General features: G+C 43.5%; 1 protein-coding gene across 21 annotated transcripts in view; it reads right to left on the reverse strand.

The window, feature by feature from the left end:
* Positions 1 to 23,958, reverse strand: part of LOC139418453 (RNA-binding protein Musashi homolog 2-like) — a 337,230-nt gene that overhangs the window by 39,955 nt on the left and 273,317 nt on the right. For all 21 annotated transcript variants that reach the window (XM_071167895.1, XM_071167893.1, XM_071167896.1 and 18 more), the window contains exon 10: positions 13,873 to 13,947. In XM_071167895.1, the coding sequence (XP_071023996.1) occupies positions 13,873 to 13,947 (75 nt within the window). The remainder of the gene's footprint in view (positions 1 to 13,872; positions 13,948 to 23,958) is intronic.

Raw genomic sequence — 23,958 nt, forward strand, 5'->3', positions numbered from 1 at the left:
GGGAATCAATTGATTGGTCCCCACAAGGATAGTAAAACAAATGTGTGTGTGTGTGTGTGTGTGTGTGTATTTGTGTCTACTGGACACCGCCCTCCTAACAAGATGCCAGTGTGGTTCCCCTGGGACCTGGGGCGTTGATATTAATTAGGCTAGGCCACCTACAGTAGGCCCCCTGTCATTAACACCCAAGTAAACAGGTTTAATTTGTTGTGCATTAATAATGGTCCTCTCCGTACACCAAGGAGGAACAAACTTAGACAAGGGGAACAAACTGAGGTATGCTAAGATGAAAGAGAGTAGCTTAAAGTGTCAGGTCATCAACGCAACTCAGAGCTCAAATTAATCCCCTAGCCAAGGGGTGTATATTTCTATGGGACAGGAGCAGTGCGTGTGTGTGCACGCTAGTGTGTAGCAGGCATACTACACACTCATCACTGTCGCCACTGCTTAAACCATGTTTTATGGTACACAATTACACCTTTACTGCCATTCAATACAAGGCGAAACAGTTCTCTCAATAATGTGAGAGTAATACATTGGTTGTACTTGGCATAGTCAGGCTCTGAGCACTCAGTGAGTTATACAGCAATTCTGCTATACGACCTGCCACTGATTGAGGAAGTCATAAACAATGTATGAGTCAAAATGGAGGCCCAGTGTGGGGAGGGATTGTGTTGTATTAATGAGTGAGTGTAGTTGCTGAGCCATGCGCTGGGAGAAGAGGCTATAGAGGACTGGAGAACCATTAGTGCTGTCCAGAGGACAGAAGAGAGGAGAGGAAAGAAAAAAGGAGAGGAGGCTGGAGGAGGGCACTTGCTGATTTTGGAACCCTGGTGGGTGTTTGGCCTCAAGAAGAAAGAAGAAGAGACTCTTCAGTCTCATAACATCAACATATTGCTCTCTTCTCCTCTTCTCCTCTCCTGTAGGTCCGGAGCCAGAGGCAGAGCAGAGGAGGTTCTGTTCCAGTCTGGTAGCTCAATAGAGCAGGGGTTCTCAAATGTTTTGGGGCCTGTGGACCCCTTTTGTGTTAGCAAATTCATCAGGGGCACCCTCATAATCAGAACACAACTCGAGTGAGATTAAACATTTTAAAAAAGGAGTTTTACCATGACTTGCAGTGCATGGCCGGACAAACCAAGTCTTGGGCCCTAGGAAGGAACATTTTAAAGGACGCTGCTTGGCATTGGAGAGAAAATGTTGTAGTTTTCAAGCTAATTTTCTTCCAATTCTACACATTTTGCCATGAGGCAAATAGAAAAACTTGCAGTTTTAAAGCTTAAAGTAACTGTCCAGTGTTTCCAGATTTCTTCAAAATATGACATATAAATTCATTACAATATGAGTCAAATATTTTCCCTTCCAAAAAAATGGTAATTAAGAATGTTAAAAAGCAGCTTTTCTGTGTTGGAATTGTGTGGGCTTACTCCAAGAACAGAATGGTGTGGGAATATACTGGTCATTAGAAATCTTCATGCGAGTTACAGACATTCTGTTAAAGATACACGTTTTAGTTTTTTGTTTCGATTCTTTATTCATGCTTTGGCCACAAATACGAGAATATGACGAGTCAACAACATTATTTGGGTATGAGTTTACAGAACATGAACCTTCAAAAGTGAGATTTTCCCTGGAACAATTGATAATTGGTGGAGTACTGTGGATACCAATATCCTTGTGAGCCTCCCAGGCCCATGTTGCCCAGGGTTAAGAAAATACATTGTAGATTAATAATATTACATTGTATATCCCTTAGCTAAAATTTGTCTTCAAAGTAGCCACCCTTTGCCTTGATGACAGCTTTGCACACTCTTGGCGTTATCTCAACCAGCTTCATGAGGTAGTCACCTGGAATGCATTTCAATTAACAGGTGTGCCTTGTTAAAAGTTAATTTGTGGACTTTCTTAATGTGTTTGAGCAAATCAGTTGTGTTGTGACAAGATAAGGGGGCATACAGAATATAGCCCTATTTGGAAAAAGACCAAGTACATATTATCACAAGAACAGTTAAAATAAGTATAGAGAAATGACAGTACATCATTACTTTAAGACATGAAGGTCAGTCAATCCGGAAAATGTCAAGAACTTTGAAAGTTTCTTCAAGTGCAGTCGCAAAAACCATCAAGCGCTATGATGAAACTGGCTCTCATGAGGACCACCACGGGAAAAGAAGACTCAGAGTTACCTCTGCTGCAGAGGTGAAGGTTCCTTAAAGTTAACTGCACCTCAGATTGCAGCCCAAATAAATGCTTCACGGAGTTCAAGTAAGACACACACCTCAACATCAACTGTTCAGAGGAGACTGCATTAATCAGGCCTTCATGGTTAATGTTCTGCAAAGAAACCACTACTAAAGGACACCAATAGTAAGAAGAGACTTGATTGGCCCAAGAAACATGAGCAATGGACTTTATACCGGTGGAAATCTGTCCTTTGGTCTGATTAGTCCAAATTTGAGATTTTTGGTTCCAACTGCTGTGTCTTTGTGAGACGCAGAGTAGGTGAACAGATGATCTCCACATGTGTGGTCCCCAACATGAAGCATGGAGGAGGAGGTGTGATGGTGTGGGGTGCTTTGCTGGTGACACTGTCTGTGATTTATTTAGAATTCAAGACACACTTAACCAGCATGGCTACCACAGCATTCTGCAGCGATACACCATCCCATCTGGTTTGCGCTCAGTGAGATTATCATTGTTTATTCAACAGACCTCCTGGCCGCCACAATCACCCAACCTCAACCCAAATAAGATGGTTTGGGATGAGTTGGACCGCAAAGTGAAGGAAAAGCAGCCAACAAGTGCTCAGCATATGTGGGAACTCCTTCAAGACTGTTGTAAAAGCATTCCTCATGAAGCTGGTTGAGAGAATGGTAAGTGTGTGCAAAGCTGTGATCAAGGCAAAGGGTGGCTACTTTGAAGAATCTGAAATATAAAACATATTTTGATTTGTTTAACACTTTTTTGGTTACTACATGATTCCATATGTGTTATTTCATAGTTTTGATGTCTTCACTATTATTCTGCAATGTAGAAAATAGTAAAAATAAAGAAAAACTCTTGAATCAGTCCAAACGTTTGACTGGTACTGTATATATATATACACTACATGGCCCAGAAGAGTGGAGGATGTTATAGCAGCAAAGGGGGTACTAACTCCATATTAACTCATATGACTTTGGAATGAGATGTTCGATGAGCATCTGTCATACTTATATATATATATATATATATATATATATATATATATATACACACATTGATTGTGCAAAACATTAAGAACACCTTCCTAATATTGAGTTGCAGACCCCTTTTGCCCTCAGAAAATCCTCAATTCATCGGGTCATGAACTCTACAAGGCTGCTGGCCTATGTTGACTCCAATGCTTCCTACAGTTGTGTCAAGTTGTCTGGATGTCCTTTGGGGTGGTTGATCATTCTTGATACACACGGGAAACTGTTGAGCATTAAAAACCCAGCAGCGTTGCAGTTCTTGACACTTACTGGTGCGCCTGACACCTACCATATCCCATTCAAAGGCACTTAAATATTTTGTCTTGCCTATTCACCATCTGAATTGTGTCAAGCAATGTTCCCCTCAAAAAAGTGTAACCGCTGAGAAAATGTCAGGTCTGCTGAGCGCAAACTTCCAGCGTTGTGAAAATTCTGTACAAGCCTTTAGTTAGTTTTAACAGTGGTAGGCTAGTGTGGCTATTTGATCATAATGTAGGCCTACCATAAAAACCAATGGCGAAAATGCATTCCATAACATTTGGAAATAGCTGTTATATCATTCAGCCTACAGTAGCAGCCAATGATAAATGTTCAATGTAGGCCTACATTCAATGAGACTTTTGAAAAAACATGCAGGGCTTGACATTAACCTGTTTATCCACTTGTCCTTCAGACAAGGAGGTGACTGAACATGTTGTTGTGTTCTTTGATGCAAGAAACCACTTTACAAAATAAAATGCATTATTATTCCCATACCATTATTACAGAGAATCAGACAAGTTATGCTACCCTCTGCCTATTGGCTACTTAGCTTAGTCAAACCTGTTTCAAAATACATCACTGCCCCTTTAAAACAAAAAATAGCTCTTTACCTGACTCGCTTTTCAAAGATGCCTAGAAATGCTCACGTTTTGTGCTCTTGTAGGAAGCAATCACTACCCCATTGCTGACTACAAATTATCTGGGCTAATAACTCACTAACTAGCAAAGGATAAGAACAAATGTACAAATGTGCACACTACATGTAGCTCTCGCTTTGACCTCAAAACAAGTGTATCTACTCACGACCACTCATGTTGTAAACACAGTCCAGTTCAAAGTGAATGGCATAGATCCATAGATGGAAATGGTCTATTTGCATATAGGCCTACTGCAGCTCTGATTGGTTATGGTGCACCGATCTGTGTAGAGTACAGGGAAAACTCTAGAAAGTTCAATCTCGTGCTTCTCTGCACGCACTGATATTTCTTCTGCGAGGCAGTCCTGCGTGCAGCTTAGAGGGAACATTGGTCTCAAGGCTTAAAAATCCTTCTTTAACCTGCCTCCAGCAACACTGATTGAAGTGGATTTAATAAGTGCCCAATAGGTTTCACCTGGAATCACCTAGTCAGTCTATCTCATGGACAGAGCATAATATTTTGTATACTCAGTGTATATTGAGATCTGGTCACGTACCCCCTGCATTACCTAGACCCCACTTTGAGAACCCCTGCAATATAGGACACTGGGCTGACAGCAACACTGTCTCCTCTGTCTGCCTCTGTCACAGCAGCTCATCTTAACCATAGCAGACGCTGGGGCATCAAGCTCCACAGTGGGCTGCTGCGTTCTGGCTGCACTGCTGATCTGTCTATAGCTCACACTGAGGATTAAGACTTTGGGGCTTAATTTTTCCCACCAGCTCAGGGCTGGGCCATCCATACGGCCAGCATGTCACTGAGCATTAGCCAGGTACAGAGATGCCGTGGCTCCCCTCCCAACCCACCCACACACACACTGGGCTGGAGATGCCTTATCCATTAGACCCTGTGTGGCTCCGCATAGACACACAGCCTGCAGAGCCCTGCTAGGACAGCCAACAGCACACTGCACTGGGCTCTGACTGCAGCATGTGTTTACAGAGAAAGGAGGGACACAGTTAGAGCAGTGGAGCTGATCTGGGACCAGGCTGCAGGGCCTGCTCTTGGTCTACATATTACTACACAGAGTAGTGGAGCTGATTTGGGACCAGCCTGCAGGGCTTCACAGAGATACATAAGTTGTGACACCGCACTGCAGACTGACGTCAGACCTGCAGTTTCACCAGAGTTAACGATGACAGAACCATGGCCGGAGAGAAGTGCTGTGTGAGTGTGCAGATGATGTCGCTCGTGATGCCCTATTTTAAGGCCTGTGACTCGTGAAATGCCACTGCCTCCACACGTCCATTGGGTTAATGAGCAGCCTTTCCAATTAGAGACAATCTGTGAGTCAGTGTGGTGTCAGGCAGTCTGCTAACAGACACCACCCCCCCCCCCCCCTCTTTACAGACCCCCAATCTTTCTCTCTCTCTTTATTCACCTGGATCAGAGTTCATAACCACTCTCATCTCATCCCCATACCCACACAGAGAGTTGCCCCCCCACACACAATCTACACTAAGTAAACCAAATGCTGTAAATAGCTGGCTGGAACGGATGGCTGAGTAGATGGCTATGGCGAGGTGTCTACCCATCAGTACCATTAGAATGGATGTGCATTTAACCCCCTCCATCCTCCACCATCTCTTTCCACATCGCACGTCAGAATGTCAAGTCCATGCAGCGCCTGCTTTTAATGAGAACACTGGCCTAGGGTCAGGATGTGTGTGTGTGTGTGTGTGTGTGTGGGAGCGGGGGGGGGGGGGGGGGGATTTGATTGTACATACATTATGCATGGCTATGTTTGATATATAACTTAAATGTGTGTTCGTGTATGTGGTGTGTGTGTAACCAAGGTAATTTGTATGTGTGTTGCGTGCCTATGTTTGCATGAAGAAGGGGTGAAGGCGACTGGTCTATTTTCACAGCCTCTTTAAGCATGTGTTTGTGTGTATATGTCTACGTACACATCAATACACACCAGGGATTCAAACAGCAGCCATCGCTGAAATGAAAGCCGGAAGAATCTTCATCTCTGAAATGGGGGAGACATCTATGCAGGAGAACACAATAACTGTTGCCAGCTTGGCATTCCCAAACACTTCTTCCAGATGGCTTATCTCCATAATGACATCGCAGCGCTTCAGCGTGCCCGAATAAAACAGAGAAAGTGAAGAAGACGAGGCGGATGTTATTTCCTCTCGCATCACCTTTGATGATGAGGGTCAGGTTGGAGGAGGTGACGCCATGGCAGCTAGGGTGGGGAAGACTCGCACACCTGACCCCTTGACCCCTGGTCAAGATTGGTCCTCTGTCTCTCCGGTCTAGTCCATGTCTTTATTGAGGGTTTCAGGAGGGTTTCTGGCGATCTGTATTCCCTGCTGGATTGGAGCAAGTTTATAGTAACACAGAGAGAGATGCTCACTCCTGATTTTCAAACGTCTGTTTCTGTCCCATAGAAATGAGGGAGTGCTCTGGGCTGCTGAGTGACTGGCTGTGTTGGTAGAGGTGGTGGAAGGAGAGAGGGGGACGTGGGTTGGAGAATACGCAGGGGACGGACGGTGCAGTAGCACACTGTGGTCTCCAGTACTCTTATCTGCCACCGAACAGAGCTGGCACGGCTGATATTTGTGAAAACAGCAGGATGGCTGTAAAAAAAGTACTCTGCCACAAAACTGCTCCACACACACCACCTCAGTGATCGTGTAGATGTGTGTGAAAAAAACAGATAATCTGTCCACCAACAGATGCACTGTAAGTAAAGAATTAGCTCCTTACATTACAGTAGGTCCTCTATGCCAGCAAACCGTTCTAAATTCATTTCTGATCATATTAAAGTTATCACAGTGCCTAAAATAAAACTTCACAATCACAATAGAGGTCAATACCAGCGTACAGCACAAAGCCACCTGCACCAAGCCAGTCCATCCAATCAAATACTGACACAAAACGTCAATAAAAAACTCAATGACTTGCGCAATACTAACGACACCATAAAACCACTCATGTATCCAAAGACAACATAGATATTAGGCAAATGAGTGCCAGTGGCCTATATGCAGCCATATGCAACACTCTCCAAGCTCCACTCTATCCCCTTCCTCTCTGTCTTACAGTGGGTGCTTCAAAACAAAATGAGCTCCACTCCCCTGGCCAAAATCCATTTTTAACCTCCCAAACAACCGAGATTACTGCAAATCCCTGGAAGCTACAAGGACCGATAAAATGTGTTTTCACCTTGCATGTTCTACATCAAGGTCATGGACTATGAGAGACGGCCTGCCTGGAAGAGGAATACGCTGTGTGGTGGTAGCGGGGAGGCAGGAGTAGAAGATCGTTTTACAGGGAAAGCCAAGGGGGATTAGCTAGGAGTGAAAAGTTAACTTTCTACCATCGCCCTGCCTGACGCTTCACCTCTCACTGCCACAGCGCCCTCTTCCTCCTGTCTGATCAGAAGGAGGAAGGAAACATTGCACCTGCTCTTTTACCAGCCACCCCCATCTCCCCATCTCTTCATCTCCCCATCTCTTCATCTCCCCACCTCTTCATCTCCCCACCTCTTCATCTCCCCACCTCCCAATCTCTTCATCTCCCCATCTTTTCATCTCCCAATATCTTAATCTCTTCATCTCTTCATCTGCCCATCTCTTCATCTGCCCATCTCTTCATCTCCCCATCTCTTCATCTGCCCATCTCTTAATCTGTCCATATCTTCATCTCCCCATCTCTTCATCTCCCCATCTCTTCATCTGCCCATCTCTTCATCTCCCCATCTCTTCATCTGCCCATCTCTTCAAGTCCCCATCTCTTCATCTCTACATCTATTAATCTCCCCATCTCTTCAAGTCCCCATCTCTTCATCTCCCCACCTCTTCATCTCCCCACCTCCCAATCTCTTCATCTCCCCATCTTTTCATCTCCCCATCTCTTCATCTCTCAATCTCTTCATCTCTCAATCTCTTCATCTCTTCATCTGCCCATCTATTCATCTCCCCATCTCGTCAAGTCCCCATCTCTTCAAGTCCCCATCTCTTCATCTCTACATCTATTCATCTCCCCATCTCTTCATCTGCCCATCTCTTCAACTCCCCACCTCTTCATCTCCCCACCTCTTCATCTCCCCATCTCTTCATCTCCCCATCTCTTCATCTGCCCACCTTCATCTCCCCACCTCCCCATCTCTTCATCTCACCATCTTTTCATCTCCCCATCTCTTCATCTCTCCATCTCTTCATCTCCCCATCTCTTCATCTATTCATCTGCCCATCTCTTCATCTCCCCATCTCCCAATCTTTTCATCTCCCCATCTCTTCATCTCTTCATCTCCCCATCACTTCATCTCCCCATCTTTTCATCTCTCCATCTCTTCATCTCCCCATCTCTTCATCTGCCCATCTCTTCATCTCCCCATTTCTTCATCTGACCATCTCTTCATCTGCCCATCTCTTAATCTGCCCATCTCTTCATCTCCGCATCTCTTCATCTCCCCATCTCTTCATCTGCCCATCTCTTCATCTCCCCATCTCTTCATCTCCCCATCTCTTCATCTGCCCATATCTTCATCTTCATCTCTTCATCTCCCCATCTCTTCATCTCCCCATCTCCCAATCTTTTCATCTCCCCATCTCTTCATCTCCCCATCTCTTCATCTGCCCATCTCTTCATCTCCCCATTTATTCATCTGACCATCTCTTCATCTGCCCATCTCTTAATCTGCCCATCTCTTCATCTCCGCATCTCTTCATCTCCCCATCTCTTCATCTGCCCATCTCTTCATCTCCCCATCTCTTCATCTGCCCATATCTTCATCTGCCCATCTCTTCATCTGCCCATCTCTTCATCTCCCCATTTCTTCATCTGCCCATCTCTTAATCTCCCCATCTCTTCATCTGCCCATCTCTTCATCTGCCCATCTCTTCATCTGCCCATCTCTTCATCTCCCCATTTCTTCATCTCCCCATTTCTTCATCTCCCCATCTCTTCATCTGCCCATCTCTTCATCTCCCCATCTCTTCATCTGCCCATATCTTCATCTCCCCATTTCTTAATCTCTTCATCTCCCCACCTCTTCATCTCCCCACCTCTTCATCTCCCCACCTCTTCATCTCCCCACCTCTTCATCTCCCCATCTCTTCATCTCCCCATCTCTTCATCTGCCCACCTCTTCATCTCCCCACCTCTTCATCTCCCCACCTCTTCATCTCCCCACCTCCCCATCTCTTCATCTCACCATCTTTTCATCTCCCCATCTCTTCATCTCTCCATCTCTTCATCTCCCCATCTCTTAATCTATTCATCTGCCCATCTCTTCATCTCCCCATCTCTTCATCTCCCCATCTCCCAATCTTTTCATCTCCCCATCTCTTCATCTCTTCATCTCCCCATCACTTCATCTCCCCATCTTTTCATCTCTCCATCTCTTCATCTCCCCATCTCTTCATCTGCCCATCTCTTCATCTCCCCATTTCTTCATCTCCCCATTTCTTCATCTGACCATCTCTTCATCTGCCCATCTCTTAATCTGCCCATCTCTTCATCTCCGCATCTCTTCATCTGCCCATCTCTTCATCTCCCCATCTCTTCATCTCCCCATCTCTTCATCTGCCCATATCTTCATCTGCCCATCTCTTCATCTGCCCATCTCTTCATCTCCCCATTTCTTCATCTGCCCATCTCTTAATCTCCCCATCTCTTCATCTGCCCATCTCTTCATCTGCCCATCTCTTCATCTGCCCATCTCTTCATCTCCCCATTTCTTCATCTCCCCATCGCTTCATCTGCCCATCTCTTCATCTCCCCATCTCTTCATCTGCCCATATCTTCATCTCCCCATCTCTTAATCTCTTCATCTCCCCATCTCTTCATCTGCCCATATCTTCATCTCCCCATCTCTTCATCTCCCCATCTCTTCAAGTACCCATCTCTTCATCTCTACATCTATTCATCTCCCCATCTCTTCATCTGCCAATCTCTTCATCTGCCCAGCTCTTCATCTCCCCACCTCTTCATCTCCCCACCTCTTCATCTCCCCACCTCCCAATCTCTTCATCTCCCCATCTTTTCATCTCCCCATCTCTTCATCTCTCCATCTCTTCATCTGCCCATCGATTCATCTCCCCATCTCTTCAAGTCCCCATCTCTTCAAGTCCCCATCTCTTCATCTCTACATCTATTCATCTCCCCATCTCTTCATCTCCCCATCTGCCCATCTCTTCATCTCCCCACCTCCCAATCTCTTCATCTCCCCATCTTTTCATCTCCTCATCTCCCCATCTCTTCATCTCCCCACCTCCCCATCTCTTTATCTCTCCATCTCTTCATCTCCCCATCTCTTCATCTCCCCATCTCTTCATCTCTTCATCTCCCCATCTCTTAATCTGCCCATCTCTTCATCTGACCATCTCTTCATCTGCCCATCTCTTCATCTCCCCATCTCTTCATCTGCCCATCTCTTCATCTCATCATCTCTTCATTTCCCCATCTCTTTATCTCCCCATCTCTTCATCTCCCCATCTCTTCCTCTCCCCATCTCTTCATCTCCCCATCTCTTCCTCTCCCCATCTCTTCCTCTTCCCATCTCTTCCTCTCCCTATCTCTTCATCTCCCCATCTCTTCATCTCCCCATCTCTTCATCTCTTCATCTCCCCATCTCTTAATCTGCCCATCTCTTCATCTGACCATCTCTTCATCTGCCCATCTCTTCCTCTTCCCATCTCTTCCTCTCCCTATCTCTTCCTCTCCCCATCTCTTCATCCCCCCATCTCTTCAAGTCCCCATCTCTTCATCTTTACATCTATTCATCTCCCCAAGTCCCCATCTCTTCAAGTCCCCATCTCTTCATCTCTACATCTATTCATCTCCCCATCTCTTCATCTGCCCATCTCTTCATCTCCCCACCTCTTCATCTCCCCACCTCTTCATCTCCCCACCTCCCAATCTCTTCATCTCCCCATCTTTTCATCTCCCCATCTCTTCATCTCTCCATCTCTTCATCTCTTCATCTGCCCATCTCTTCATCTGACCATCTCTTCATCTGCCCATCTCTTCATCTCCCCATCTCTTCATCTCCCCATCTCCCCATCTCTTCATCTCCCCATCTCTTCATCTCCCCATCTCTTCATCTCCCCATCTCTTCATCTGCCCATCTCTTCCTCTCCCCATCTCTTCATCCCCCCCATCTCTTCAAGTCCCCATCTCTTCATCTTTACATCTATTCATCTCCCCATCTCTTCATCTGCCCATCTCTTCCTCTCCCAATCTCTTCATCCCCCCATCTCTTCAAGTCCCCATCTCTTCATCTTTACATCTATTCATCTCCCCAAGTCCCCATCTCTTCAAGTCCCCATCTCTTCAAGTCCCCATCTCTTCATCTCTACATCTATTCATCTCCCCATCTCTTCATCTGCCCATCTCTTCCTCTCCCCATCTCTTCATCCCCCCATCTCTTCAAGTCCCCATCTCTTCATCTTTACATCTATTCATCTCCCCAAGTCCCCATCTCTTCAAGTCCCCATCTCTTCAAGTCCCCATCTCTTCATCTCTACATCTATTCATCTCCCCATCTCTACATCTCCCAATCCCTACATCTCCCATGTCTCCACTGAGTCGATCTACCGACCAGAGACCTGCACTGTAACATCAGTGTATCATCATATCTGAAGCTGGCTGGGTGGGGGCCATGGTTTCTACCCCAGCCCCACAGACACCAGGAGACAGGTTTCCACATGGGCCTGTGCTTTCATACCCATCCAGTCTACAATAATGACACTGGCAGGAGGCCTAGTGGAAGTGTAGTAGTCCTCTAAATAGGGGTGGTTTAGAGGGAGGAGAGAGACAGGGAGTTTGGGAGGACAGAGAAAACAGAGGAAGGCAGGGGTTTTGGAGGGGGGGCAGGGAGGGAGACAGGGGGGTCATGTGGGAGGCAGGAAGGAGAAGAGAGTGGAGGCTGGCATATATGGCGGAGATAGCCTTTGGTGGGAGACAGGGAGGGGGACGTGGTAGGGGGGATGTAAGAAGGTGAAATTGCCCCTCTGGTTAAGGTGCTGTGTGTGTATAATGAAGGGATAGTCGGGTTTACACCAGGTGCGCGCATTGACATCAGGCCGTGTATGTATGAGGGGGAATAATCACAGGCTGCTGATATTTCAATCCCCTTCTCAGGGCTTAGTCACATCACTGGCTTCTCTAGCGCCTGACAATTCACCCCACTCTCATCGCTCCATCCACAGACAACACCCCGTTATTTATTTATTCAAGCATTTATTCATCTATTTCAATGCACTTGCAGTGTACAGCATGAAATTGTCCAGCATGGACCCGTTGATTTGAATATAAACTGCCGTCCGCGTCTCCGTGCGGATGGGAAGGCAACATGATCAATACTTGGCCTAGGGATAGAGCATTTAACATGGAGTTTGATTTATACTTCAAAAGTTCCAATTACCCTGTCAAAGGCCTGGAGACTGGTGGCCGTTTTAACAGCTGAACAACTGCACAGCTTTATGATGCCCTTTAAATAAAGTTTAACACGACCAACCTCCTGCATTAAAACATCTATAGGCCCTAAGTGTGTCATAAACAACATGCAGTATGTGCTTCATCATGTCACGTCTAGGGCCAGAAGATTCTGTATTATGTGGTAAAAGGTCAACTCTCCCAATAAAATGTCCCATTGAAGAGATGTGGAATACAAAAGCAAATGAAACTAATGCAAATAAAGCCCAAAATGACCTCTACCATACATAGAGTTGTATTGGTTCTATATGCAGACAGATGTAAAGGTATAGGTTAGCAGGAAGTCATCCCTGCAGATTTCCATCGGGCCCTGTCTGAACATCTTTCATGCTGGTAGGACCCTTCTACAAAGAAGAGATGAGTAATCTATTGTTTTCTGGCCTTCCTCTATCCTCCTCCTCTTCCTCCCTCCCAGTCCTCCTGTCCTCCTACAGCTCTCAGCCCAGGCACCTCTGACAAATTATTATGTCTGACCCTAGGGTGGTAACACCTGTGTCCCCCCCACCCCTGTCCATCCCTGTCCCTATTTCAAAAACCTATTACATAGATCTGAGCTGCTGTCAGACATTTCCCATTCTGCCTTATCAGTGGCGGGACTGATGTCTGGCACGGCAAACAGACTCTGTGTAAAGTGCTTAAATAAAGCATGAAATCAACAGGATGCCTGCCTGAGGCGTGCTGTATCACAGCGCCACATCTCCCTGGCCAGAGGGCCCCACCCGCAACCCCGCTCTGCCTCCCACTGCAGGCTGCAGGTACAGCTGCTCACCTTCACACAACATGTGCTCCATTTGGACTCATCAACCGGGACCCACCCGGCTCCAAGTCAACGCTTTTAACTCATTTTAGTTTTTGATGCACATAGGCTGGATATAAAAATACTTCCAATCTGACTCTGTGTGACTGTGTGTACGTCTGCCATTTTTCTGCTTGAAAATCCCTCCTCCATTTTAGCCGTTTGGTCATGGTGGCGTTCATACACGGGCTAAAAAGAGTAAGCTATTTACACCACATACTGCAGCTTTCAACAGGCTGTTTCAGAAATCCAGACACGTAACACACTTATCACTCACTCCACAGCTTATCTGGTGTGTTTGTTTGTGTGTGTGTGTGTGTGTGTGTGTGTGTGTGTGTGTGTGTGTGTGTGTGTGTGTGTGTGTGATGGAGGGTGGGAGGGAGGTGAGCTAAACAGGGCTGTAAGACAGACATGTGAAGAGCAGAGAACTTACCAGGGAACTGATAGCTGTAGCTCGGGGCGAATCCAGTGTATCCACGGCCGTACGTCGCCACAATGTTCGGGTAACCTTGAGAAAGAAAAGGTACAAAACACATTATAGAACTTAATTCGGCAAAAAGGCACTGCAGTGGTGGAAAAGTACCCAATTGTCATACTGGAGTAAAAGTAAAGAACCTTTAAGAAAATGACTCAAGTAAAAGTGACCCATTAAAATACTACTTGAGTAAAAGTCCAAAACTATTTGGTTATACTTAAGTATCAAAAGTAAATGTAATTGCTAAAATATACTTAAGTATACTTAAGTATTAAAAGCAAACCAGACGGCACAATATTTTTCTGTTTTTTTTATGTATAGCCAGGGGCACACTCCAACATTCAGACATAATTTACAAAAGAAGCATTTGTGTTTAGTGAGTCCGCCAGATCAGAGGCAGTAGGGATGCCCAGGGATGTTCTCTTTATAAGTGTGTGAATTGGACCATTTTCCTGTCCTACTAACCATTCAAAATGTAATGAGCACTTTTGGGTATCAGGGGAAATGTATGGAGTAAAAAACACATGCTTTTATTTAGGAATGCAGTGAAGTAACAGTAAAAGTAATCAAAAATATGAATAGTAAAGTAAAGTACAAATACCACAAAAAAACGAATTAAGTAGTACTTTCAACAATTTTTACTTAAGTACTTTACACCACGGAGGCATTGTCAATGCTTTCTGCCTCTGCAAGAGGGATATAGACATGCAAATATGTGGACTACACTGGGAATACGTTTGTATAAAACTTTGCATAATGCTTTCATGAGTTATCCTCTGGGTCCAAATGTTTGTATTTTCCATACCCCAAAATAAAGTATATCAAATCAATCAACCAATCAACTGAGGAAGGCCACGCATCAAGAGCTGTCATGATGGCTTAGCATGAATAAATAGCCTGTACCTTCCCTGTTCCACCAGCCTGATGGTGACTGATGAGGCTCTAGGACAAAATAACTGTGAACCATATCAATATCCAAATTGGCTTGGATGATATACTGTAAGTATATCTATCATGTGCTGCAGCGCAATCTAATATGCAAACTAAAATCATAATAATATATATGTAAATAAAAACACAGCTTTAAAATGAGTGTGTGTGTCATTTCAAAATTAATTTGCCATCTGTTGTGGTTTTCGTAGCTACCAGTGCTGACGCAGAATGTTGACGACGGGGCTCAGTTATTCTGGGTCTGTTTATTCCTTTGCATTTGTCATGGTTGGTGAATTTCTTAAAGTGTGGAAATTAGCAATAGGGCTGACCCCGTTTAGTAGACTGGTCGATTATTTGGTGGATAAGCTGTTGGCCGACCGAGATTTTATTTGTGGCGAAGTGGCAATTATATACAGTACCAGTCAAAAGTTTGGACACACCGACTCATTCAAGCGTTATTCTTTTGTTGACTATTTTCTACATTGCAGAATAATAGTGAAGACATCAAAACTATGAAATAACACGTGATCATGTAGTAACCCAAAAAGTTTCAAATCAAAATGTATTTTATATTTGAGATTCTTCAAAGTAGCCACCCTTTGCAGCTTTGCGCACTCTTGGCACATACATTTTTTTTATTTCACCTATATTTAACCAGGTAAGCTAGTTGAGAACAAGTTCACATTTACAACTGCAACCTGGCCAAGATAAAGCAAAGCAGTGCGACAAAAACAACAACACAGAGTTACACATGGAATAAACAAGCGTACAGTCAATAACACAATAGAACAAATGAAAGTCTATATACAGTGTGTGCAAATGGCGTGAGGAGGTAAGGCAATAAATAGGCCATAGTAGCGAAGTAATTACAATTTAGCAGATTAACACTGACTGATAAATAAGCAGATGATGATGTGCAAGTAGAGATACTGGCGTGCAAAAGAGCAGAAAAGTAAATAAAAACAATATGGGGATGAGGTAGGTAGATTGGTTGGGCTATTTATAGATGGACTATGTACAGCTGCAGCGATCGGTTAGCTGCTCAGATAGCTGATGTTTAAAGTTGGTGAGGGAAATATAAGTCTCCAGCTTCAGCGATTTTTGAAATTCGTTCCAGTCACTGGCAGCAGAGAAGTGGAAGGAAAGGCGGCCAAAGGAGGAGTTGGCTTTGGGGATGACCAGTGAGATATACAGTGCCTTGCGAAAGTATTCGGCCCCCTTGAACTTTGCGACCTTTTGCCACATTTCAGGCTTCAAACATAAAGATATAAAACTGTATTTTTTTGTGAAGAATCAACAACAAGTGGGACACAATCATGAAGTGGAACGACATTTATTGGATATTTCAAACTTTTTTAACAAATCAAAAACTGAAAAATTGGGCGTGCAAAATTATTCAGCCCCCTTAAGTTAATACTTTGTAGCGCCACCTTTTGCTGCGATTACAGCTGTAAGTCGCTTGGGGTATGTCTCTATCAGTTTTGCACGTCGAGAGACTGACATTTTTTCCCATTCCTCCTTGCAAAACAGCTCGAGCTCAGTGAGGTTGGATGGAGAGCATTTGTGAACAGCAGTTTTCAGTTCTTTCCACAGATTCTCGATTGGATTCAGGTCTGGACTTTGACTTGGCCATTCTAACACCTGGATATGTTTATTTTTGAACCATTCCATTGTAGATTTTGCTTTATGTTTTGGATCATTGTCTTGTTGGAAGACAAATCTCCGTCCCAGTCTCAGGTCTTTTGCAGACTCCATCAGGTTTTCTTCCAGAATGGTCCTGTATTTGGCTCCATCCATCTTCCCATCAATTTTAACCATCTTCCCTGTCCCTGCTGAAGAAAAGCAGGCCCAAACCATGATGCTGCCACCACCATGTTTGACAGTGGGGATGGTGTGTTCAGGGTGATGAGCTGTGTTGCTTTTACGCCAAACATAACGTTTTGCATTGTTGCCAAAAAGTTCAATTTTGGTTTCATCTGACCAGAGCACCTTCTTCCACATGTTTGGTGTGTCTCCCAGGTGGCTTGTGGCAAACTTTAAACAACACTTTTTATGGATATCTTTAAGAAATGGCTTTCTTCTTGCCACTCTTCCATAAAGGCCAGATTTGTGCAATATACGACTGATTGTTGTCCTATGGACAGAGTCTCCCACCTCAGCTGTAGATCTCTGCAGTTCATCCAGAGTGATCATGGGCCTCTTGGCTGCATCTCTGATCAGTCTTCTCCTTGTATGAGCTGAAAGTTTAGAGGGACGGCCAGGTCTTGGTAGATTTGCAGTGGTCTGATACTCCTTCCATTTCAATATTATCGCTTGCACAGTGCTCCTTGGGATGTTTAAAGCTTGGGAAATCTTTTTGTATCCAAATCCGGCTTTAAACTTCTTCACAACAGTATCTCGGACCTGCCTGGTGTGTTCCTTGTTCTTCATGATGCTCTCTGCGCTTTTAACGGACCTCTGAGACTATCACAGTGCAGGTGCATTTATACGGAGACTTGATTACACACAGGTGGATTGTATTTATCATCATTAGTCATTTAGGTCAACATTGGATCATTCAGAGATCCTCACTGAACTTCTGGAGAGAGTTTGCTGCACTGAAAGTAAAGGGGCTAAATAATTTTGCACGCCCAATTTTTCAGTTTTTGATTTGTTAAAAAAGTTTGAAATATCCAATAAATGCCGTTCCACTTCATGATTGTGTCCCACTTGTTGTTGATTCTGAAGCCTGAAATGTGGCAAAAGGTTGCAAAGTTCAAGGGGGCCGAATACTTTCGCAAGGCACTGTACCTGCTGGAGCGGGTGCTACCGGTGGGTGTTGTTAACGTGACCAGTGAGCTGAGATAAGGCAGAGCTTTACCTTCTCTCATTTACATTCTATCAACCAGCTTCATGAATGCATTTCAATTTCTTCCTTCCTAATTTCTTTCCTTTTTAATGCGTATGAGCCAATCAGTTGTGTTGTGACAAGGTAGGGGTGGTATACAGAAGATAGCCCTACTTGGTAAAAGACCAAGTCCATATTATGGCAAGAACAGCTCAAAAAAAGTAAAGAGAAACAACAGTACATCATTACTTTAAGACATGAAGGTCAGTCAATCTGGAAAACTTAAAAAATTTAGAACGTTTCTTCAAGTACAGTCGCAAAAACCATCAAGCGCTATGATGAAACTGCAGAGGATAAGTTCATTAGAGTTAAATGCACCTCAGAAATTGCAGCCCAAATAAATGCTTCACAGAGTCCCAGTAACAGACAACATTAACTGTTCAGAGGAGACTGAATGAATCAGGCCTTCATGGTCGAACTGCTGCAGAGAAAACACTACTAAAGGACACCAATCAGAAGAAGAGACTTGCTTGGCCCAAGAAACACGAGCAATTGACATTAGACCGGTGGAAATCTGTCCTTTGGTCTGATGAGTCCAAATTTGAGACTTTTGGTTCCATCCGCTGTGTCTTTGTGAGACTCAGACTAGGTGAACGGATGATCTCTGCATGTGTGGTTCCCACCATGAAGCATGGAGGAGGAGGTGTGATGTTGCTTTGCTGGTGACTCTGTCTGTGATTTATTTAGAATTCAAGGCACACTTAACCAGCATGGCTAACACAGCATTCTGCAGCAATACGCCATCCCGTCTGGTTTGCGCTTAGTGGGACTATCATTGTTTTTTTCTACAGGACAATGACCCAAAACACAACTCCAGGCTGTGTAAGGGCTATTTGACCAAGAAGGAGAATGATGTAGTGCTGCATCAGATGACCTGGCCTCCACAATTACCCAACCTTAACCCAAATGAGATGCTTTGTGGATGAGTTGGGCCGCAGAGTGAAGGAAAAGCAGCCAACAAGTGCTCTGCATATCAACTCCTTCTGTTGGAAAATAATTCCTCATGAAGCTGGTTGAGAGAATGCCAAGAGTGTGCAAAGCTATCAAGGCAAAGGGTGTCTACTTTGACGAATCTCAAATCTAAAATATATTTAGATTTATTTAACCCTTTTTTGGTTACTACATGATTCCATATGTGTTATTTCATAGTTGTGATGTCTTCAGTATTATTCTACAATGTAGAAAATAGTAAAAAATTAAGAAAAACCCTTGAATGAGTAGGTCTGTCCAAACTTTTGACTGGTATTGTATATAAAACGATTTATGGCACACGAGACAACTGTCTGATTCACACTTGTCTCAGTGGACTAATCCACTGAAGAGGCCGCAGGGATGGCCCACCAGTATCACCAGTAGTAGCCTACATTTACTGTTAATTCCTGTAATTTCTAATCTACAATGTTTGTTTGGTTACGGTAATTTTCTGTTAACGCATTCAATATATTATTATTACAGTCTTACCGTTGTCATTGTAGGAGTGGACATGTTGTTTGCAGAGCACACAACCTAGGCTTCACTTGTGAGAAAAAAAGTTTTGGTTTATTTCATTCCTCTTATGAGTTGTCAATTAATTCATTGACAGGAGCGCTCCAAACAAAAGACAATCTTGAGTAAGGACACGCACCTGATTACGCATAGAATTAGACCTAGGCTACTTGGCCTGCACGCAAAGGTTTCTATCCATGAGTCTGGGTACCAGGCCATTAGGACCTGATGGTAGCTAGCAAGTTGGGTAGTACCAAAGCATGTATAGAGTATATAAGAAGGAGATTACTGTGACTAAATATGTAACGATGTGCGTTGAGAGTCGGGAAGCAAGTTCAGGGAGTGAGTGTTTTAATAAATATACACAATATAATGCAAAATAAGAAACACAAACAACGCACAGACATGACACAGGAACAGAAACAATGACACCTGGAGAGGGAACCAAAGGGTGTGACATATATAGGGCAGATAATCAAGGAGGTGATGGAGTCCAGGTGAGTGTCATTATGCGCAGATGCGCGTAACGATGGGGACAGGTGTGTGCCATAACCAGCAGCCTGGTGACCTAGAGGCCAGAGAGGGAGCACACATTACAAAATGTGCCAATAGTTCCTCAATGTAGCCTATTTAAAAGTCTTTCCGGCTCTCTCCCTTTCGATAACCACAACATGAAAGGGGGGAAAAAAATTCCAGTGGAAACATAAAAATAGGCCTATCTGATTACTTCCAATCCCATGCGCAAAGAGTCTACAGCTGTGTCTGTCTGTCCGAAGCTTAAACAATGTTGCAAGTTAGCTAGCATGATCAAGCTGGAGTTAATATCTGATGCAATGTTTCAAGTTATTTTCAGACAGGCCATGTGTAGCCAATGTGATTTATAGGATATTTATTTTTATCAGGATATTTTCTGCCTGCAGGCTGCAATGTTTTTATTTGTTGGTTTATGTAGGCTATTTTTACATATTGGCAATGGCAATAGAAGTCATTTTTTGATTTGTATCATTTTCATTTAGATAGATTGTTGATTAACCACGTTAATTGATTTTGAGACATGAAGACTTTAATATAAATTAAATGAAACTGTTCCACAAAAATGTGCATTTGAAAATCATAACTGGCACGCAGATCAGTAGAAATGGTACGAACTTGGCACTCCAAATGGAAAAGGTTGCCAACCACTGGTGTAGCCTATTACCGGCAACTTCAGGAGTGGACCAGCAGCAGCGGGCAGTCGGAGGGTCGGGAACAGGATTTTTTCTTCTGTTTATTAATATATATATTAATCTCTGGCTCCCTCTTTAGTCATTTTTGTGTCTTCATTTTTAAAAGCATCAGACAAGCACAGTAGCCTACATAAAGTTGATTTTATTCAAACATAGGGTGTGTCTATATATCGAAAAATACACGTTTAAAAATTATGACCAAACGTTTGGTTGAAAGAACAGACAACTATCGGTTGACCATTCTTTTTTTGGGTCAGGGCCGGCCCTAATGAGCAATATGTCAGCTGAACAGTTACCAGTTAAAACATACCTGGAAACACAGGGGAAAGTAGGCCAGATCTCAGTATACTGTATAGAGATGCACACACACACACACACACACACACACACACACATACACACACACACACACACACACAAACACACACACACACACACACACACACACACACACACACACACACACACGCACACACACACACACACACACACACACCTCTACCTACATGTACATATTACCTCAAGTAACCGGTGCCCCTGCACATTGACTCTGTACAGGTACCCCCTGTATACAGCCTCGCTATTGTTATTTTACTGCTGCTCTATAATTATTTGTTATTTTTATTTCTTATTCTTATTTTTTTGTAAACTGTACTGTTGGTTAGGGGCTTGTAAGTAAGTGTTTCACTGTAAGGCCTACCTACACCTGTTGTATTCGGCATATGTGACAAATACAATTTGATTTGAACACAAACACACACAGTATCAATCCCAGCCAGATGGAGGATGGATAAGAGTGTGTGTGTGTGTGTGTGTGTGTGTGTGTGTGTAAGGGGGTTGAGTAAAGCTGAAGCAGACCTGTCGGGCCAACAAGACAAAGTTTATTTATTGTTCCTCTGCTGTCAAGACGCTCATTACAACCACCAGTCCACCAGTCCACAAGTTAATTATCTGGACAGCTTTCAAACAGCAGCAGCTGTGGGAACATATTGAGAAAGTGTGTGTTCGGGATGTGTGTGAGAGCTGAGTGTGTGTCTCTGTTTGTGTGTGTGTGTGTGTTTGTGTGCATGTGTGTGTATCCCTCTGTATATTGAGAAATTTGAGTGTGTGAACAGTGTGCGAACAGGTGAGTAAGTGAGTGAGTTTGATCGAAGGACAGATCAAGGAAGATCAGTTTGATCATCGCAAACATACTGTTTCTTTTAAAGCGAGGCTATTTCAAAGCCTTTATCTGTTGTCATAAAAAGCTGTTATCATCTCCAGCCAAAGATTTGTCTAAATTAGCCAGTAAAAAGGGATTCCCTCAAGCCAGAAGCAAATCACGAGAATCCACTCGGATATCTTTGTTTTATAGAGAACACACACCATGATAGCCTTGTGTTAAGGTTATCACAGAGTACTAACTTGATAAACTATTTCGCTGTTCCCCTGTGAAAGTCTCCATTATGTCAAACAGCTTTGCTCTCTCGAGTTTACGCTGCAACTAACTTTCTACAGAAATAGGATATAGTATAGTCACCGGACACTTTAAATCGGCTTCCCACAGCTAAGCCTTGTCAATTCTCAGCATCACCCCAGACCAGACCAGGGGTGTTGTGACAGAGACAGAGGACAGCTCAGAGGCCAGCTCTCTACTTCCAGGGGAAAGAAACATGTATGTCTGGGTAATAAATATCCAATCAGCCTTTTGCTGCCCATGACAAAGCTCAATTTAATCCTGAACAAGTGAGAAGATGCTTCTGACTGAGGGGCGATGAGGGGAGACCTGACCTGCAGGAACAAAATATGAGAGGCTAGACCAGCTTAGGGACTGATGAGAAAACAAATCACCGAACACAAAGAGAAGTGTCAGAGGTGGATCACTGTGAATTTGGCAATGATGTGATATCATGGGAAGTGATGGCATCATTATCTCTATGATGACAATGATAATACACACATTGCTTTAGAATTTGGCCCGTCAATGTAGAAAAATACCATCACCTAAACTTTGATTGAACAAACCACATGGAGTTTGGTGGGAATATTTCAGCGTGTGTGTCAGGGCAGGCGTTATGGGCAGGCCTTGGGGGGCCAGGCCTGCCCTACCGTACCTCCATGACCGTCCAAATAAAATATTTAAATAATGATAATTTACAGGGGTGGAAAAAGTACTCAATTGTCACATTTGAGTAAAAGTAAAGATACCTTAACAGAAAATGACTCAAGTAAAAGTGAAAGTCACCCAGTAAAATACTATTTGAGTAAAAGTCTAAAAGTATTTGGTTTTAAATATACTTAAGTAAATCTAATTGCTAAAATGTACTTAAGTATCAAAAGTAAAAGTATAAGTAATTTCAAATTCCTTATATTAAGCAAACCAGACAGGACAATTATTATTTATTTTTTTACATTTATGGATTGCCAGGGGCATGCTCCAACACAAGACATAATTTACAAATGAAGCATTTGTGTTTAGTGAGTCCACCAGATCAGAGGCAGTAGGGATGACCAGGGATGTTCTCTTGATAAGTGTGTGAATTGGACCATTTTCCTGTCAAAATGTAACAAGTTATTTTGGGTGTCAGAAAAAATGTTTGGAGTAAGAAGTACATTTCTTTAGGAATGTAGTGAAGTAACGGCAAATGTTACCCAAAATATAAATAGTAAAGTAAAGTACAGATACCCCCCAAAAATACCTAAGTAGTATTTTAAAGTATTTTTGCTTAAGTACTTTACACCACTGACAATTTATTTGAACAGTTACCAGTTAAAACATACCTGGAAACACAGGGGAAAGTAGGCCAGATCTCAGTATACTGTATAGAGATGCACACACACACACACACACACACACACACATACACACACACACACACACACACAAACACACACACACACACACACACACACACACACACACACACACACGCACACACACACACACACACACACACACCTCTACCTACATGTACATATTACCTCAAGTAACCGGTGCCCCTGCACATTGACTCTGTACAGGTACCCCCTGTATACAGCCTCGCTATTGTTATTTTACTGCTGCTCTATAATTATTTGTTATTTTTATTTCTTATTCTTATTTTTTTGTAAACTGTACTGTTGGTTAGGGGCTTGTAAGTAAGTGTTTCACTGTAAGGCCTACCTACACCTGTTGTATTCGGCATATGTGACAAATACAATTTGATTTGAACACAAACACACACAGTATCAATCCCAGCCAGATGGAGGATGGATAAGAGTGTGTGTGTGTGTGTGTGTGTGTGTGTGTGTGTAAGGGGGTTGAGTAAAGCTGAAGCAGACCTGTCGGGCCAACAAGACAAAGTTTATTTATTGTTCCTCTGCTGTCAAGACGCTCATTACAACCACCAGTCCACCAGTCCACAAGTTAATTATCTGGACAGCTTTCAAACAGCAGCAGCTGTGGGAACATATTGAGAAAGTGTGTGTTCGGGATGTGTGTGAGAGCTGAGTGTGTGTCTCTGTTTGTGTGTGTGTGTGTGTTTGTGTGCATGT

Source organism: Oncorhynchus clarkii, chromosome 10 (genome assembly GCF_045791955.1).
Source record: "Oncorhynchus clarkii lewisi isolate Uvic-CL-2024 chromosome 10, UVic_Ocla_1.0, whole genome shotgun sequence".
In the NCBI taxonomy this organism is placed as follows: domain Eukaryota; kingdom Metazoa; phylum Chordata; class Actinopteri; order Salmoniformes; family Salmonidae; genus Oncorhynchus; species Oncorhynchus clarkii.